The sequence below is a fragment of the Macaca fascicularis genome, chromosome 15 (assembly GCF_037993035.2).
Source record: "Macaca fascicularis isolate 582-1 chromosome 15, T2T-MFA8v1.1".
In the NCBI taxonomy this organism is placed as follows: domain Eukaryota; kingdom Metazoa; phylum Chordata; class Mammalia; order Primates; family Cercopithecidae; genus Macaca; species Macaca fascicularis.
Genome location: NC_088389.1, coordinates 45,591,707 through 45,612,082, shown reverse-complemented (window position 1 = coordinate 45,612,082; position 20,376 = coordinate 45,591,707). Strand labels below are relative to the sequence as shown.

The 20,376-nt window shown below is 43.2% G+C and overlaps 2 protein-coding genes across 9 annotated transcripts in view; both read left to right on the top strand.

Annotated features, from left to right (window-relative positions):
- The window catches only part of HSDL2 (hydroxysteroid dehydrogenase like 2), an 83,103-nt gene extending 77,298 nt beyond the window's left edge, over positions 1–5,805 (top strand). For 3 of the 5 annotated variants that reach the window (XM_015436857.4, XM_005581050.4, XM_074016812.1), the window contains one exon: positions 3,843–4,027. In XM_015436857.4, the coding sequence (XP_015292343.3) occupies positions 3,843–3,955 (113 nt within the window). In that variant the 3' untranslated portion in view covers positions 3,956–4,027. Of the gene's footprint in view, positions 1–3,842; positions 4,028–4,613 lie in introns of those variants that run through there. The other 2 variants (XM_045373639.3, XM_074016813.1) reach the window with 1 other exon arrangement.
- Positions 5,806–19,199: 13,394 nt separating this feature from the next.
- The window catches only part of KIAA1958 (KIAA1958 ortholog), a 170,455-nt gene continuing 169,278 nt past the window's right edge, over positions 19,200–20,376 (top strand). For all 4 annotated transcript variants that reach the window (XR_012424464.1, XM_005581049.4, XM_074016811.1 and 1 more), the window contains exon 1: positions 19,200–19,490. The gene's annotated coding sequence lies outside the window, so the exon portion shown is untranslated. The remainder of the gene's footprint in view (positions 19,491–20,376) is intronic.

Below are 20,376 nucleotides of genomic sequence, written 5' to 3'. Positions count from 1 at the left end.
AAAAAAAAAAAAAAAAAAGAAAGAAACTCTTCATATATTTTCAGTTACGTTTCATCAGATACATGATTTACAAATGCTTTTTCACATTTTTTGTGGGTTGTCTTTCACTTTCTTGATGATATATTTTGAAGCACATATGTTTTTAGTTTTAACGTTCAACCTATGTTTTTTGGTTTTTACTTCCAGTGTCATATCTAAGAATCATTTGCCAAATCAAGGTTAGGAAGCTTTATCCCTATATTTTCTTCTAAGAGTTTTGAGTTTTACCTCTTACATTTAGGTTTATGATTCATTTTAAGTTAATTTTTGTAGATAGCAGGAGAGTCCAACTTCATTCTTTTGTATGTGGATATCCAGTTATCCCAGCACCATTTGTGGAATAGACTGTTTTTTCCTGTGTTAAATGGTCTTGGCACCCTTGTTGAAGGAAGATCAGTTGACTATAGACACATGGGTTTAAACCCATAGATGTATAGGTACAGTTAATTACAGAATTACCAAATGACAATTTCTACTTGTAAATCTATACTCAAAAGAATTGAAAACAGGCACTCAAACAAATAAATGTACATGCATATTCACAGCAGCGCTATTCACAATAGGCAAAAGACGGAAACAACCCAAATGTCCATTAAGGGATACATGGATAAACAAAGAGTGGTATATACATACAATGAAATAGTAGTCAGCCATAAAAAGGCATGAAGTACTGACACATGCTATACCATGGGACATTATGCTAAATGAAAAAAGCCAGACACCAAAGATCATATACTGTCGAAATCCTTTTATATTAAATATCTAGAATGGGTGCATCCAGAGACACAGAGAGCTGTTGGTGGTTGCCAGAGTCTGGAGGCAGGGGAACTGCTAATGCTGAATCCCTGAGGGTTTCATTTTGGGATGATGAAAATGGGTTGAAACTAGATAGATACCACATGTGTTGCGTGGTGGTACACAACATTGTGGCTGGACTTAAATGCCACTGAATTATTTCTCTTCCTTTTCTTATAAGGGCAGTAATCCCATCATTCTGGCTCCATCCTCATGATTTCACCTAAACCAAATTATTTTCCCAACGCCCCACTTCCTGAGACCATCACACCGAGGGCAAGAGCTTCAAGAGATGAAGTTTGTGGGGAATGCCAACATTCAGTCCATGACACTAAGCAGAGTCTTCCTGTACTCTTCCCACAGCTTCCTGATGCAGTTTTCTACATTGTCAAATGTATCAGCTCATGTCAGTCCATTTTTTCCCTGGAGCCCTTTGTCTTCATGTTATAATCCAGACCTGAAGCTCATTAAGCCTGCTACACAGCTGTTGTCCTAGAAATTTAACTCTCTCCTGCATTGAATCTCCTGTTTCCTGGATCCCATGTCTTCTTTCTTCCTTTACATCTTCATTTTGGTGGCACACATTCTCCAGTAGTTTCATGAGAAAGGATACCTTAGAGAAAATTTTTGTGTGTATCTGAAACCACTATTATTCTACCAACTCTCTTGATTGTTTGGGTAGAGATTTCTGGGTTGCAATTCATTTTCCCTCAGAATTTTGAGGCCATTGCTTTATCATCTTAAGATTATCGTTGAGAATTTGATGTTGTTGTTCTTAATCTTTTCTATCTACCCTTGTCCCTTCTGAAAGTTTTTGAAATCAGAGGCATCTTTCTCTGTGGTGGTCTCATATTTCACAGTGATAAAAGGTTAAATGTCTTCTGTCATTTTTTCAGCCCCTTGAAAAGTTCTTACGTTATTTCTTTGATAGTTCTCTCAGTTTTCTCTCTTCTGACTTTCTGGAGAAAAGATCATCTGATTTAATCATGCATTTCTCCTATTGCACATGTATTTGTATAATTCTTTTCACCTTCTAGGAGATCGACTCACCTTCTTTTTCCTTTCTATTGCATTTTAATTTTGTTGAGTAAAAGTTTAATTTCTAAGAGCTCATCTTGTTTTCTTCCTCCTCGTCAATCCAACCCATCCCCTGTCTTTCCGTGGTATCGCTGCCTTTCCCCCTTTCCCTTTTTCTCCCCTCTCCTTCCTCTTTATCCCCTCTTCTTTTCATCTCTCCTTCCTGTGCTCCTCCTCTTCCCTCCGTCTCCGCCTGCATCCTGTTCTCCATCCCTTGCTGTATTATTTTCTTTTATCTCTGAGGGCAGAGATTATGGAATTTTTAATTTGTTCTCCATTTACTCTATTTTAGTTATCTTTCGTCTGAGCCTGCATTCTTTTTCCTCCAAGTTGCTCTTATCTATGTTTTGGTTTTGGTTATATTTGATGTCCATTCATCTCTATGGGCAAGGCTTTGCAAAGCTGATTGGAAGATGTGTGTGAGTGGGGTGGGTGGAATGGTAGGCTTCACTGTAGAATAACAGAGCATGATCCAGTTGATTTAGCTGAAGGACACCCAGATGTCTGTGTTTTTTGAGGGGCTGTTCTGTTCCTTCAATAATAAAGATCCTTCAGTATCCTCCATGTAAATAAAAGTTGCCCTTCATTTATTATTTGCTAGTATTGGGATTTAAACATCACATTGTCTTAAAGTAGGACACAGCTCAGTTTATTCATTAAAAGAGTTGGACTTGATCCTTTCTACCTTATAATAACTCTATGAGGCTTTGCTACAACCTCTATTTGGAATCATTTAAAGGCATTTAATAGCTTAATATAATATATATAAAATACATTAACTCATATACTTTCTCTACAAAGAACCTGTGTGGAGCACAGTGGTGGGGAGGGTGGCTACTAATATACCAAACACATTTTGTGCCTTCTAGGAGATCTGTCATCTATATCAATTAGCATAATGTAAGACAAAATCATAAATGAGGCTGGGCCAGATGGCTCACATCTGTAATCCCAGCACTCTGGGAGGCAAGTGGATCACTTGAGACCAGCCTGGGCAACATAGCAAAACCTCATCTCTACAAAATTAGCCCTGCATGGTGTTGCACGCCTGTAGTTCAGCTACTTAGGAGGCTGAGGTAGGAGGTTCGGCTGAACCTGGGAAGTCGAGGCTGCAGTAAGCAACGATCACACCACTGTACTCCAGCCTGGGAGACAGAGTGAGACCCTGTCTCAAAATAAAAAGAAAAGGAAAAAAAAAGTCATAAATGAAAGGCAGACATATCTGGCTTTGAATTGCAGCCTGCCTCATACAAGCTGTGTGACCTTGGGCAAGTCAAAATCCTTTTTGAGTCTGTTTCCTCATTAATTCCACTATGTGACAGACCCCGTACTGACACTGGAATAAGAGTAGCAGATAACAAATGTACTTCTCTCCATGGAGCTCATATTTATTACATGTTGTTACTAGCTACAATTCTATTTTAATGCTCACATTTTTTATACCCTGGCATTTCTGTGGTTAAAGTAATGCTAACACATATTTTGTGTCCATACACTATACTTTTAATGATCATTTCTTAAGAATATTTTGTTCATTTACACTCTTTGGTTTTTTTAACTTAAACTTGAAATGTTAAAAGTTTAATGAACTATCATAAGTTGGAAAATAAACTAAAATAGACAGTATTTGTTTAGCAGAATTCATTAGAGGGCCGTGTATCCTTTAGTGTATAAAAATCTTTTTAGTGTAAAAACATTTGCTCTAATCTTTTGCTGATTGTGGTTTTTATGCTAGCTCTTATAGGATATTGTTAACATTTAAGTCTAGGAATTGGGATTCCCAAGATACTGATATAAAATGCTGTAACAGAAATTTCTGTGCTTCTGAGGTTTATAGAACTCGAGATTCTTTTAGAATGAGTGTTCTTAAAGCAGTATATCCCTAAGGGCATTCATGGTTGCTTTTCTCTCTTCTCCTTTTCTCATTTTAGGGAAACTAAAACCAACAATGGCATTCATGTCAGGAAAATTGAAGATTAAAGGTAACATGGCCCTAGCAATCAAATTGGAGAAGCTAATGAATCAGATGAATGCCAGACTGTGAAGGAAAAGATTAAAAAAAAAAAAAAATATCGACTGCTATGCTCAAAAAGTAAAAAAAGCTCAACAGTTAAAATCTAATGTTTGTTTTCTTCCCTGTTGTGTTATAAGGATATGCACGTTTGTTCTGGAAAAAATAGAATTTGTCTCTAAAAGACCTGAAATTGTAATTAAAACAGCAAGCTAATCAAACATAAGCTTCATTAAGTGGGATTCTAAGACAGTATGTGTTTTTATATTTCAAGGGTTTAACCCTTTGAGCCTTACATCTCACTCACTGTCTTTCTCCAAGAAAAGTATTTTGGGCAGCCAGTCAGATCAAGCAGTAAAATTAGCTCTTTGTCATGTAAAATGAAGCTAGTCTGTTTTAAAATTTTTAGTTTTGGATTGTATACTAATGAAAATTTTAATGATGTATTTGATTTTTATATACTTATTTTAAAGAAAATCGTATATAGTGCATTTAACAAAAATCACAAAAAACGAATTAACTACTACTGGTGAGGACTAAATGAAACAATTCATTTTTCATTTTGATAACTAGCTTTCCAGGTAGACTTAGCCATAGGAAAATATTACTAATGTAATTTAACAAATTGCAGTATGTATTCCATGTAAAAATATGTTTAAATTGTCCTAAAACAAAATAATTTTCTCCCTAGGAGTATGCATTTGGCTACCATGTTTTGAAACAGGAACCTTAGGATAGGGCATTGGTATGGGCTGAATTGTGTAACCCCCAATTCCTTCGTTGAAGTCCTACCTCCCATTTCTATTTGGAGATGAGGTCTTTAAAGAGGTGACTGAGTTCAAAGGAGGCTGTTAGTCTAATCCAACACGGTGTCCTTTGGACATAAGAGATACCAGCGATGCGTGCACAGAACAAGGACCAGGAGAGGACACAGTGAAAAGGCAGCTATCTGCAAGCAAAGAGAGGCCTCAGAAGAAACAAAATCACCAGCACCTTGATCTTTGACTTCTAATCTCCAGAATAGTGAGAAATAAATTTCTGTTGTTAAGCCGTCCACTGTGGGAGGCCAAGGCAGGAGGATTGCTTGAGGCCAGGAGTTCAAGGCCAGCCCGGACAACATAGTAAGACCCTATCTCTACCCACCAAATAAGTTAATTTAAAAAGCCACTCAATCTGTGGGGTTTTTTTTATGGCAGCCCTCACAAGCTGATACAGTGGTTTGAGAGGCTGGGAGGGTTGAGGGGAAGATAAACTTTAAAAAAGCTCTTATCTTTCATTTCAATCAGTTAAAAATACTTGCTCAGCGTAACAATTTTGCTTCTCATCTTCCACTCTAATATTATTGTTCCATTAAGCAATTTAGCTAATCCTGACATTTCTTAGAATCATAATGTCAGGAGCATTTAATCTGTATTTTACAAGTTAGGAAGCAGAGGATCAGAGATGGGAAAGGAGTAGCCCAAGGCCAAAATTAACAAGCCCTATCTAACAAAAACTTTCCAATACATTTATGTTGAATGGAACTCCAAGATCTCACCTCTCCATCCAGGAATGGAGTACGTGTAATCAAAGTGAACTTAAAAATAGGACAGTTTCAACAAGTCCAGAGATTCACTGCAACTGATCAAAGGGAGTCCAGTCAACATGAGCCAGCGTGATGATGACGAGGAAGCCCCCTCTGCTTTAATCCACACAAGGAACGTAACCTGAAGTAACCTGATGTTAACCAATCTGCTACTTCTACTATGCTGTTTCCTTGTTCCTGCTAGTGCTGCCTGACAAATGCAGACCGTTCCGTCACACCTGGTGGAGCTTCTGTTTATTTTGTAGGCTGGATGCTACCCGGTTCATGAATCGCTAATAAAAGCCAATTAGATCTTTACAATTTAATTAGTTGAGATTTTATTCTTTGACATTCTTTAAGGTTTGGGAAAATGAGAAGTAGAAAATACCGTGAGGCAGCAATCTCTGGGTTCTGGTCATTAAAACATGAATTTGCTAATTATACCCATTCCAACAGGGGGATTGAGTCAAGGGACCTTGCCCTTTTCTTGACTGACCTGCTTGATTATTGCCCTAAGTGATTGTTAGTTAGGTTGCCCATCGGAATCTCTGCCTTCTGGCTTTAAAATTTCTTCCAAATTGGAGTAAATTGAGCTGACTGGTTTTGAGCTTGTAATATTAGGGGACCAGCAATGAGTTCCTCTGATCCATCCAATCATTAGATTACACCTTTGTTTTAAACCCATCACAGTCTACTATTCATCCCTTTTTTAAATAACCATTTAAAAATTTTCTATCCTGAATTGCATTTTGAAAGGGATGGTTCCTAGGTAACACAAGGTAGAAAATTTACATCTCAAAGGCAAAGAACTTACATTTCAGGCCCAAATATTGTTATTTGCCAAGACAGAAAGGTGATGCTAAGAAGCCCAGTTAAGACAAAATGGTCGAAGGTGAGGTTTATTTGGACTAATGCTCTCACCTATTGTAAGAATTTCTACTGATTTTCCTTTATAGATACACATTTTTACAAAGAGTTTCAAAATAACTGGCCAAATACCAGAAATGCAAATTTTGGAGACTGATTTAATTCAATAGGTGGTCTTTTCAACTTAGCTTCTGTTTCTTAACTAGATTACTGAGTTCAGGGCAGAGCCCATTAGCAAATAGAGCAGACAAAGGGTTTCCTATTTCTGGACGCAGATGGATAGTTCTGAAAAAGAAGCAAACCTGCTTTACCCACGGGCCTAATTTTTATAAATATTACCTAGCATTGTTTTTGCCTTTGGAGTAAAATAGTAACTAAGTGAAAAGGTTGGCAGATTCAATCTTCTTATAAACTAGTTGCTAAAGCTTTTCATTTGCCTTCTACATGGGATCTTTTAAAGAGGCAAACATTTTTCAAATCTTTTTAGAAGCTTTTGCACATCAGTAGGTATCCCTGGGAGGGCCTGATTCAGAAGCCCTCATTTTTAAACTCAATTCTTAGATGAACAAACAGTCTTATTCATCTGGAATGTTCCACATAATGGTCATCATAATTCTCATTTATCTTTAGTAAGATTTCACCATTTTTGTAAGTATTTGCAGCTTCTAGGCCCTAATACATGTAAAAGGCAAACATAGCCAGAAGGTGAAGTACACAGTTCTTTAAAAATTTAAGGGCCGGGCGCAGTGGCTCCCGCCTGTAATCCCAGCACTTTGGGAGGCCGAGACGGGCGGATCACAAGGTCAGGAGATCGAGACCATCCTGGCTAACACAGTGACACCCCGTCTCTACTAAAAATACAAAAAAAAAAAAATTAGCTGGGCGTGGTGGCAGGCGCCTGTAGTCCCAGCTACACAGGAGGCTGAGGCAGGAGAATGGCGTGAACCGGGGGGGCGGAGCTTGCAGTGAGCTGACATCACGCCACTGCACTCCAGCCTGGGCGACAGAGCGAGACTGTCTCAAAAAAAAAAAAAAAAAAAAAAAAATTTTAAGGATGCTGTCCAGGCATGGTAGCTCACACCTGTAATCCCAGCACTTTGGGAGGCTGAGGTCAGCGGATCACTTGAGGCCAGCAGTTCGAGACCAGCCTAGCCAACATGGTGAAACCCCATCTCTACTAAAAATACAAAAATTAGCCGGGTGTGGCAGCGTGGCCTGTAATCCCAGCTACCCAGGAGGCTGAAGTGTGAGAATTGTTTGAGCCCAGGAGGTGGAGGTTGCATTGAGCCAAGACTGCACCACTGCACTCCAACCTGGATAACAGAGTAAGACTCTGTCTTTAAAAAAAAAAAAAAAAAAAAAAGAATTAAGGATGCCATTTTTAAATTGAATCTTGAGTCTCTCAGAGTCAAGATAAAAGTCTAAGAGTGAAATGCCATGAGGTTGGGTCATTGTGTTTTTTTCCTCTCTCTCTTCCCCCCTCCCCCTCTCCCCCTCTATGTTTTTCTCCAGGGTTCCTGGCTTATAATTCCTATAGCATTGTTACAAGCATTTGTTACAATGTTGGGTGTGTCAGGCCTTGCAGGCAGGCCTCAGGAAACGGAATCTCTCTGACCTTCTCTTGCCTTCCTTTCACCTCCCCAAGGCAGAACTGTGGGTCATATAAACCCTCATTCTAGAGAGGATGCTGCTCTATATGCTGGGGGAAAGAATGCCAACTTAATGAAGCCTCCATAAAAACCCAAGAGGACTGGGTTCCAAGAGCTTCTGGATAGCTGAACACATGGAGGGTCCTGGAGGGTGATGCACCCAGGGAGGGCTGGAGAGCTCTGTGCCCCCTTCCCCAATACCGTGCCCTACGCATCTCTTCATATGTATCCTTTATTATTTTCTTTACGATAAACTGGTAAATGTGTTTCCCTGAGTTCTGTGAGCTGCACCAGCAAATTAATCGAACCCCAAGTGGGGGTTGTGGGAACCCCAACTTGAAGTCAGTTAGTCAGAATTTCCAGAGGCCCAGAGTTACAACTGGTGTCTGAGAGGTGGGCCAGTTTTGGGGACTGAGCCCTCGACCTGTGGCATCTAACACTTTGGAGATAGTAGATAGTGGGCAACATCGTGATACCCACTATCTCCAAGTAGATAGTGTCAGAATAAAATTGGAGGACACCCACTTGGTGTCCACTGCTTAGTGTGTGGGAAAAACCCTCACACATTTGGTCACATAAGTCTTCTTGTGTGTTGGTGATTGCTGTGTTGGTATAAGAGCAGAGGAAAAATGGTTTGGAGTTTTTCCCAAAACAGTCATGTAATGCTTTCATAGTGTACCTCAGTGCACAGACGTTTTCTTTTTTCTGCAGTGCATTCTAGAGTGCAGTGGCATGCTCATAGCTCACTGCAGCCTTGAATTCCTGGGCTCAAGGTCTCAGCTTTCCAAGTCTCAGCTTTCCTGGGCTCCCGCCTCAGCTTTCCAAGTAGCTGGGATTACAGGCAAATACCACCATGCCTGGCTTTGTTTTTTTTTTGTATGGACAAGGTCTCACTTTGTTGCCCAGGCTGGTCTCAAACTCCTGGCTTCAAGTAATCCTCCCACCTCAGCCTCCCAAAGTGCTGGGATTATAGGTGTGAGCCACCATGCCCAGCCTAAATAATTTTTTAAATTCCAGTTTTTAATTATTCTGTGTTAGGATACAGAAATACTTTGTGTCCTGCAATACTGTTAAACCTACTTACTAGTTTTAGCAGCTTTTTTGTAAATCCCTTAGGATTTTCTATGTATGTGATAGTTATCTGCAAATAAAGATAGTTTTATTTCTTCTTTAACATTCTGTGTGCCTTATATATTTCTTTTCTTGTCATATTGCACTGTTAGACCCACAGTATAGTGGTGAATACTGGTGGTAAAAATGGATATCCCAGCCTTGTTCTTAGTCTTAGGGGGAAAACACTGTGTTTTTTCACCATTAACTATGACAGTTGTAGGGTGTTTTTTTTGTAGATGCACATTATCAGGCTGATTATTGTTTATCTGCTGAGTATTCTCAATCATACGATTGCTGAATTTTGTCAAATGCTATTCCTATTATCTATTGAGACGATTAGGGTTATTCTCCTTTATTCTATTAATATGGTGAATTAAAATGATTTTTAAAAATTACTTTTACTTTTTTTAGAGATGGGGTCTTGCTCTGTTACCCAGGCTCATCTCAAACTCTTGGTCTCAAGCAATCCTCCTGCTTTGGCCTCTCAAAGTGCTGGAATGACAGGTGTGAGCCACCTTGCCTAGTCTAAAATGATTTTTTTAAGTTAAAAATATTTATTGTGCTGTTTTCCCCAACCCATGTTTGTTGAAGCCAAATGTACTTAAATAGAGACAAACAGCTGTATCTAGGGGAATGATGGCAGTTTAGGAAGTATCAGGCTTCATTCCCAACCAACAGAAAGTTCACCTAGAAACTATCCACAGGGCAGAAAACCCTTTTGTAAACCCCAATACTTGGAAACAAGTTTGAGACACACATGGTCCACAGAACTGAATGAAATCTGAATTAGAAGGGTAAAGAGAACAGTCTTTTTTTTTTTTTTTTTTCTTTTTAAGAGACTGTATCTCACTATGTTGCCCAAGGAAGAATGGTCTTATTCCAACTGTGGCACCCCTTTCCCTCCAAGTCAGCACAATGCAAGACAGAAGATTTTCCTGGCCCACAGTTTCTACTAGGGGAAAAGAGAAATTGAGACAGTCATCTAGCTTCCCTAGCGTATTCTGAGATGTTTCCCCGGCAGCCCACTGTGTTTTCCCCTGGAACACTTGGGGAAATGGCATCACTAGACCACTCAGGGCCAGGTAGAAACAATGAAAGGAGGCAGAGGTCATAGTAACCAGCATGTGGATCTTGGTAATACCTTTACGTTTCTGCCAGTTGTGACACCAGATGAGAGATACCAGCCAGTCTCAAAGCCTACCCACAAAACTGAGCTAGTCACTTTCAGAAGCATGGTGGGTATTTCATGCTAGCTTGAGTCCCTAGATAGCTAGTCTCTGTGCCCAGACTCAGAGCCCACCCTAACAATCCTACTCAAGCAAGGAAACTCCCACCTCCATGCACTGGAGAGAAGGAGCTAGACCAGCTTGACCCAGGAAGCCAAACGTAAGATCTACTCAGCCCTCAGCCAAAAATCCCACCTAACAACCTACCCACGCAGGAAGACTCCCACCTCTAAACATTTCAGAAATGCAAAGGGGCCAGACTGGCTTGACCTGAGAAGTCAAACAACCACTTAACTCAGCCAAAAGCCTACCCCACAGTTCTATCCTGACAGGCAGGCAATCCTCAATTCTGCAATTTTTTTTTTTTTTTTTTTTTTTTTTTTGAGATGTAGTTTCACTGTTGTTGCCCAGGCTGGAGTGCAATGGCACAGTCTCAGCTCACTGCAACCTCTGCCTCCCAGGTTCAAGCGATTCTCCTGCCCCAGCCTCCCGAGTAGCTGGGATTACAGGCACCTACCAATACACCCAGCTAATTTTTGTATTTTTAGTAGAGACAGGGTTTCTCCATGTTGGTCACACTGGTCTCGAACTACTGACCTCGTGACCCACCTGCCTCAGCCTCCCGAAGTGCTGGGATTATAGACCGCACCCAGCCTCAATTGTGCAATTCTAAGGAGCATAGCTTGTGATCCCACTTGTCCCAAGCAGTGACTCTACCTAACTTCCAATCCCAGCCCGCAGCCTTCCCTAACTGCAGATCCCAAATATCAGAATTGCTTGGCTAGGGAATATATCCTGTGACTAACCTGACCAAAAGCCCTCACAGTACCCAGCCAGCAGCTCTATCCAGTATCAGGGCAAAGGCAGTAGCCCAGTCAACTAGAGAAATCACAACAAGCTCTGCCTATCTGGGGTCATTCCAGCTTATCTGGGAGCTGGCCCTTCCAGAATCACAGGCTAAATAGTGAAGGTCTACTTCTGCCAAAGAACACCTTCGTAAGACAGAAGAGGGGGCGGTCTTCTTCTTTTTTTTTTTTGATACGGACTCTCGCTCTGTTGTCCAGACTGGAGTGCAGTGGCGCAATCTCGGCTCACTGCAAGCTCCACCTCCCAGGTACATGCCATTCTCCTGCCTCAGCCTTCTGAGTAGCTGGGACTACAGGCACCTGCCACCATGCCAGGCTAATTTTTGTATTTTTAGTAGAGACGGGGTTTCACCATGTTAGCCAGGATGGTCTTGATCTCGTGACCTCGTGATCTGCCTGCCTCGGCCTCCCAAAGTGCTGGGATTACAGGCGTGAGTCACCATGCCCAGCCAGGGGCGGTCTTCTTAAATGCTCAGACAACAATGCAAGGACACAAAGATTGCAAAGAATCAGTGAATTATGACACCTCCAAAAGACACTAATAAACCTTCAATAATGGGCCCACATGGGATGAGATTTTAAACCTTACAGCACACAAATCTCTTATTTTAGACTTTTTATCTTCCTTATGATATTCTTCTCCAGGCAATTCTGTTTCTAAATTTTGAGATGTTTAAGTCAATATAAAGATGGCAAAGACTCCGTCTCAAAAAAAAATTATTATTATTTTACATAAGAAGAAACAATGTAATGATTGATTTTTGAGTGAAAAGCTAACTTTATTATTTCTAGGAAAAATCCCATTTAGTCATATTGTATTAATTATATATTGGTGGATTCAATTTTGTATTTGTGTCCCTTTGCCATATTGGGGCCATAGCTTTTCTTTTTTTTTTTTTTTTTGAGGATAGTCTCGATGTCCTGACCTCCGCCCGCCTCGGCCTCCCAAAGTGCTGGGATTACAGGCGTGAGACACCGCGCCCGGCCTGGGCTGTAGTTTTCTTGACACGTCTTTGTCTGTTTTTGGTCTCAGAGTAATGGTGGTCTCAAAAAAGGAGTTAGGAAGTGTTCCCTTATATTTTGAAAAAGTTTCTGAAAGATGGGCATTCTTTTTTCTTTCTTTTTCCCGAGAGGGAGTCTCTCTCTGTTGCCCAGGCTGGAGTGCAGTGGCGCGATCTCGGCTCACTGCAAGCTCCGCCTCCCAGGTTCATGCCATTCTCCTGCCTCAGCCTCCGGAGTAGCTGGGACTACAAGCGCCCGCCACCATGCCCGGCTAATTTTTTGTATTTTTAGTAGAGACGGGGTTTCAGTGTGTTAGCCGGGATGGTCTCGATCCGACCTCGTGATCCACCGGCCCTGGCCTCCCAAAGTGCTGGGATTACACGCGTGAGCCACCGCGCCCGGTCGGCATTATTTTTTCTTAAAAGTTTGACAGAATTTATCAGATTTATCAGTGAATTTACCCGGGTCAGATTTTCCTTAAGGGAAAGTTTTAAACTGCAAATTCATTTTTTTTTTTTCTTTTTCACAAACAGGGTCTTGCTCTGTTACCTAGTCTGGAGTGGAGTGGAGCAATCATAGTTCACTGTGTCCTTGAACCCCTGGGCTCAAGCAATCCTCTTGCCTCAGCGTCCTGAGTAGCTAGAACTACGGGAGCATGTGACTATGCCAGCTAATTTAAAAAAAAAAAAAATCTGTTTTGTGGGTCTTGTTATGTTGGCCAGGCTTCGATATCTTAATAGAAGGAAAACTATTCAAATTTATATTTTTTTCTAGAGCCCATTTTGTCATTTTTGTCTCTTAAAGAATTTAAGTTGTTCAATTTAGCGGCATAAAGTTGACTTCAATATTCTATATTGTCACTTTAATGTCTATGAATTCCTTCTTTCATTTTTGAAATTAGTAATGTCCATTTTCTTGACTAATGTAAATGGAGCTTTAGTACAGATTCTCACTCTCACCCAGGCTGAAGTACACTGGCGTGAGCACAGCTCGCTGCAACCTCGAACTCTCGGACTAGAGTGATCCTCCCACTTCAGCCTCTAGATGACCTAAGACCACAGGCACACACCACCATGCTCGGCTAATATTTTAATTTTAATTTTGTAGAGACAAGGTCTCACTATGTTGCCCAGGATGGTCTCAAACTCCTGGGCTCAAGCGATTCACCCACCTTGGCCTCCCAAAGCACTGAGATTACAGGTATGAACCACCATGCCTGGCAATGATTTTTTACAAAATACTTTATGTTTTCCTTTATTTTCTTTCTTTCTTTTGTTTTTTGGGGGGGGTCTGTTTTCTGTTTTAAGTTGATTTCTACTATCTTATTTGTTTTCTTCTTTGTGTTTAATATGTCCTTTCTTCTAGCTTCTGAAGATTAAAACTTAGTTCATTCTCTTGGGCCTTCTTTTTCTTGTGATATAAACTTTTAAGCCATAAATTTTACTTTTAGAACTGCCTTAACATTTTCCCACAAACATTTGATATATTGTGTAATTTTTCATTCACTTCGAGAGATTTTCCTACTTTCCTTCTGAGTTCTTCTTTAGTCAATGAGGAACACAGAAACATGTTTAATTTTCAAATATTCATAGAGTTTCCAGATATTGATCTATAATTGATTTCAAATTTAGCTTTACAGTGGTTAGAAAATATACTTTGTGTGACTTCAATCGTTTTAAATTTCTCGAGACTTGTTTTATAGCTAATTATATGGCCTTTTTTCGTGAACATTATATATGCACTTAAAAGGAACATCTAGGCTGGGCATGGTGGCTCACGCCTGTAATTCCAACACTTCGAAGGCCAAGGTGAGAGGATCACTTGAGCCCAGGAGTTCAAGACCAACCTGAGCAATATAGCGAGACCACATCTCTACAAAAAAAAAATTAAAAATTAGCTGGGTATGGCCGGGTGTGGTGGCTCACACCTGTAATCCCAGCACTTTGGGAGGCCATGGCAGGCGGATCACAACGCCAAGAGATCAAGGCCATCCTGGCCAACATGGTGAAACCTCATCTTTACTAAAAATACAAAAATTAGCTGGGCATCGTGGCGCGTGCCTGTAGTCTCAGCTACTTGGGAGGCTGAGGCAGGAGAATCGTTTGAACCTGGGAGGTGGAGGTTGCAGTGAGTCGAGATCGCACCACTGCACTCTAGCCTGGTGACACAGTGAGACTCCGTCTCAAAAAAAAAAAAAGGAAAGAAAGAAAGAAAAAAAAATTAGCTGGGTATGACGACACCCACCTGTAGTCCCTGCTATTGGAGGCTGATGTGGGAGGATCGCTTGAACATGGAGGTCAAGGCTGCAGTGTGCTATGATCCACGTTACTCTAGGCTGGGTGACAGAGTGAGACTCTGTCTCAAAACAAATAAAAATAATGAAAGAAAGGAACTTGTATTCTGCAATTGTTGGGATAAATCATTTTGTTTTAGCACCTCTTTTTGCTTTCACTTGAAAGTCTTATCTTCCTCATCCATTTTCTTGGCCTGCTTCTTGAACTGTTTTAGGGGGTCCTTCTTGCTGGACATGGCTCCTTCACGCCATGGCACCTTCACAGCTGGACTTGGCACCTGTGCCCCTTCCTCAGACTGGGCTCTCTATTGGACTCCTTTTTCCTTTTTTTTTATGGAGACAGTCTTGCTCTGTCACCCATGCTGGAGTGCAGTGGCACAAACACAGCTTACTGTGGCCCTGACGCTCCTAGGACCAACCGATTCTCCCACATCAGCCTTCCAAGTAGCTGGGACTACAGACGTGTGCCACCACGCCCGGCTAATTGTTTAATTTTTTTGTAGCGACGGGGTCTCACTTTGTTGCCCAGGCTGGTCCCAAACTCCTGGGCTCAAGCAATCCTCCCACCTTGGCCTCCCAAAGTGCTGAGATGACGGGCATGAGCCACCATGCCTGGCCTAGGATTTGTATTTGATGCTTTCTTTTTGAAACAGTTTTATTGAGAAATAACTCACATACCATACAGTTCACCCATTAAAATGTACAATTCAGTAGTTGTTAGTATAATCAGAGTTTCATAAACATCATCCAATTTTAGAATATTTTCATCACCCCAAAAAGAAACTTTACTCTGTAGTAGTTACCTCACATTTTCACCGAAACTTCTCAGCCCTGGGGAATCATTAGTCTACTTCCTCTCCCTATTGATTTGTATATTCTAGACACTTCATATAAATGGAATCATATAATATATGACCCTTTGTGACTGGCTTCTTTCGCATAGCTTTGTAAGCTTTTCCAGGTTTATCCATGTTGAAGCATGTACCAGTGTCATAAATTTTTTAATATAGTTGCTGCTTTGGTATTCATTTTTAGGCCTGGCCTAAGTCTTTGGAAACCCAGTTGTATACTCACCCCCTGGCCCCTGCCGTCACCTTTGGCCTCGTTAAAACTTACCCTTCTGGCCAGGTGTGGTGGCTCACACCTGTAATCCCACACTTTGGGAGACCAAGGTGGGAGGATCACTTGAGGTCAGGAGTTCAAGACCAGCCTGGCCAATATGGTAAAACCTTGCCTCTACTGAAAATACAAAAATTAGCCGGGCAGGATGGCGCGCACCTATAATCCCAGCTACTTGGGAGGCTGAGGCACGAGAATCACTTGAATGTAGGAGGCGGAGGAGGCTGCAGTGAGCTGAGATCACGCCACTGCACTCCAGCCGGGGCCACACAGCAAGACTCTGTCTCAAGAAACAAAACAAAAACAAAACAAACTTCCCCTCCTGGTGTGGTTGATACAGCCCATTTGTTCATCTTATAGACCCCCAAACACAACATATCCCTCAGCTGCTGACCATGAAAAAACCTAATGGTTGACTGAGGGCTGTAATCCCGGCAGGTTCGGAGGGTGCGGCAGGAGGATTGTTTGAGGCCAGGAGTTTGAGACCACCCTGGGTAACACAGTGAGACCCCTGTGTCTACAAAAAGAAAAAAAAATTAGCTGGGCATGGTGGCCCACATCTCTAGTCCCAGCTACTGAAGAGGCTGAGGCAGGAGGATTGACTGAGACAGGGAGGTAGAGGATGCAGTGAGCTGAGATCATGCCACTGCACTCCAGCCTGGGCGACAGAGCGAGACCTTGTCTCAAAACAAAACAGAACACCACAAAAACTTAATGGTCAACACCAGAGCCTTGCAAATAAGTTCCCCTCCTTTGTGCATGTGGTTTTTTAAGGGCATAATGCCTATGGACCTAATAAAAGCATAATCCCACAGGTCTCTTTTCTCTCGCTCTCTTTCTTTCTCCTGAGTAGCTGGAGCTGGAGATGTGGGCCACCAGGCCTAGCTAATTTTTTTTTTTTTCTTTTTGTAGAGATGGGGGTCTCACTATGTTACCCAGGGTGGTCTCAAACTCCTGGTCTCAAGCAATCCTCCTGCCACATCCTCCCAAAGTGCCGGGATTACGGCCCTCAGCCAACCCATTAGGTTTACTGTGATTGCTTTATCTGGGATCTTGGTTTCTCAAGTCCTAGCTGCCTTAATAGACCTGACTCCAAATTTTGTATCACCAGGCCAGTAAGACTGCCAGTAAGCTCTAGGGTGCTTCTTTCTGACTTCCACACTCCTAGACACAAATCAACAATGCCCTGAGAAGGAAGAGTGGCTGAGAATGCAGGACTCACTTCAAAGTATTTCCCTTCTTCCTGGGGGCTCTTGGACTCTCAAGCCTTGGATGACACGGTTGCTCTCCAATTGTTTTAAACAGACTTTTTATTTATTTTTTTAAACAGCTTTTACAGTCCTTAGTGGCAGAGTTAGTTTGTTCAACAAGGTACCTCATCATGGTTGGATGCCTGCATCATTAAAAAAATTCATTATGATGAAATATCCTTTAAACAAATAAAATTAGATTTTTTTTTAAAGTTAATTGTGGCAAAAACAATTTAAAATGTACCTTTGTAACTCCTTTTAAGTGTACAGTTCAGTGGTGTTATATTTACATTATTGTGTAACATCTCTAGAACTTTTTCATCTTGCAAAATTGAAACTCTATACCCAGTGAACATTATATCACTATTTTCCCCTCCCTCTACCCTCTAGCAACCACTATTCTACTGTCTGTTTCCACGAGTTTGACATAATCACACAATTTACATACCTCTACATACCTCATATACGTCAAATCATAACAGTATTTGTCCTTTTGTAACTGGTTTATTGCACTTGGCACAACATCCTCAAGGTTCATCTACGTTGTGGCCTGTGATAGGATTTCCTTCATTTTTAAGGCTGAATAATATTCCATTATATGTATATATTACATTTTCATTTATCTATTTATCTGTTGATGAACATTTGGGCTGCTTCAACCTCTTGGCTATTGTGAATAGTGCTGCAATGAACATGAGTGTGCAAATATTTCTTCGATATCCTGCTTTCAATTCTTTTGGACACTTACCCATAAGTGGGATTGCTGGATCATACGTTAGCTCTAGTTTTAGTTTTTTAAGGAACTTCCACACTGTTTTGCATAGAGGTGGTACCATCTACATTCCCACCAGCGTTGCATAAGAGTTCCAATTTCTCCACAAGATCCCATCTTTAGAATATGCAGCAATTAACTAGGGGGTTTTCATTTTTGGTCTTTTTTGTTTGTACAAACATTATTGTGTCAAAGTTTACACAGATTTCAAATTTCAGCCTAGACCTGGAAGAGTGCTGATAGAGGAGTGTTAAGAACATCAACCTGAATCAGCTCTAGAGATGGAGAGGGGTTGGCAGAAGCTACCCTAAAGGAGAGAACATGCTTGATGTGGCAATGAAGTTACCTGCCTGGATTCTGGGCGACCCTGGATATCTTCTCCTTTGCTAAGAAGTTAGCCTCTTTTTCTGCCTCAAAAACATTCTTCTCTTCCCTTACCTACTCCAAGGGTACAAGTGACTGGGGTATGCCTGTCACAGGTGAGGTGAGGCCAAGATGTGGGCACTAATTAAGGCCCATCAGATACGGTATAAATGTTATTTATTACCATGATTACTGTTTTGGAGATGGTCAGTGCGGTACATAGAAAGGGAGTTAAGAGCAGACTCTGAAGCCAGACTGTCTGGAATGAATCCAGGCTCCTCTAGCTACTATATATGTGATGTTGAACATATTTCTTAATTTCTCTGTGCCTCATCCATATCCATAAAATGGCAATGTTAATCCTTATCCATAAAATGGCAATATTAATGGCACCCACTGTTCAGAGTTCTTAGGATTAAATAAATTAATATTCGCTAGGTACTCAGTGCAAACTGTGGGCACACAGCATGTACTATGTAAGTGTTAGGTAAAATAAAGGTGGACCAAGCCTGGTAGCACCTAGTAAGTCCAGCTTCAGCTTTGCTGTGCTGAGTCGTGTAGGTGGTGCTCTTGTGTCCCTGGTTTGCTGGAGGACCTAGTTTTAGTGTATTTCAGGTGTCATTAAGCATCCCCGCTCCCTCGATGGGATAAGGGTGTGACTGTGGACTGTACATAGCATCTCGGTGAAAGTGTTAACGCACATCCCTGGGCGGAGAGGTAACTCTACTCAATGCGTTATAAGGGGACTCACACACCTCACGGACGGTGTAGGTTCTGTCTGCTCCTTGCATTTCAGTGGAGGTGCACAGAGCTCCGGGGGGCATCGGGGACCGCGGGCCCGGGACGTGTAGCAGGGGGCGGTGCTGCACACTTCCTCGGACCATAGCGGGGATGGCGGGTTCCACACCTGTCGGGGCAGCAGAGACTGAGCTCGTGCGCGCGGAGGACCGGTTGCTCCAAACCTCCAGGGGCAGCGCGCCAGCCGCCGCGTGCGCGCGTGTGTGCAGCAGGAGGCTCGGTCTACACCTCCTCCGGGCAGCGACGACTGCAAGCTTGGTGCGTGCCGTAGGAGGTGTCGTTACACACTTCCTGTGGGTCTCGCCGACCACGGCGCGTTTCCGGTGCCGGCTGGAGCCCCAGGTCCGAGCCCCCGCCCCGCCCGCCGGCCCCGCCCCGGCCCGCCCGCGCCCCGCCCCCTGCCCGCCCGCCGCGCTCCGAGCCGGGCGCGCGGAGCTCGGGGCGCACGGAGCGGCGCGCGCCGGTCGGCCGAGCCAGGCTGGCGCCCCCGCCCCCCGCCCCGCGCCTCGGTCCGTCGCCCGCCGGGCGCCTTCCCCGCGCCTTTTGCCTTCGGTGCCCGCTCCTCCGGCCGCTTTCCTCCCGCCCTCGCGCCCCTCCGGCCCGCCCCGTCCAGCCCGGGCTGCCCGGCTCCCGCAGGCCCCCCCCGCCGCCCGCGTTCCTATGGACAGACGCACAGACACCTGCAGGTGGGTGAGAGCCCGCGCGCTGGGCGGGGACGAGCGCGCCGACGTCGCGACCCAGGCGGGGAGCCCCTTTGTGTGGGGGGCGGCCGCGCAGGGGTCGACTCTGCTTCCCCGTCAGCGGCCGCGCGGTGACCCGGCTGAACCTTCCTTTTGTCTCCTCTCGGGGGAGCGAGGCCGGAGCAAGGGCAGGGACCCGGGCGGCCGCTCGTCGGCAGCGCCGGGCTTGGGGGTGCGAGGCGCAGAGACCCCCGGCGGCGGCTCCAGTCCGCCTGCCCCGGGCCGCCCCGCCGCCCGGCAGCTCGGGTCTCAGCGGCGGCTGCAGGCGCAGTGCGTGGGGCTGGCGCCCCTGCTTCTGCTCTTGGGTCTGTTGGAGGTGGGAAGGAAGGCGGGAAGGAGGAAGAAAAGGTCTGTCCTGTTAGTTTCCAAGTCTTGAGATGCTTATGGAGAAAGAGAGGTGGTTCAGGGCTCTGCCCCACTAGTTTCCCTCCTCGGGAGGCTCGCCGAGGTGCGTTTGGGGCGTGTGTGAAGGAACGTGCATGGCTTCGCTCCCTTATTTATTGTTTCTAACGGAGGAGGGCTTTCTCCAAAAGGCTCTTCCGTCCCCCACCCCCATCTGAGGCTGCGCACAGTGATTTGTGTTTGTTATCAAATATATCGAGAAATGTATTCCCCTGGGTAGGAGGAGGTTGGACTGAGCAACGTCAAACCAAAATCAAAGAATGTTTTTGGTTCCCTCAAGTCTTTTTTTTTTTTTTCTTTAAGGTTTTAGATGGAGACTTTAAAAAATGAACATGGCTGTGATTTTTACAATTATGTATATTTAGTGTGTGTGTGTGTGTGTGTGTGTGTGTGTGTGTGTGTGTGTGTGTGTGTGTTGAAGTTTAGGAGT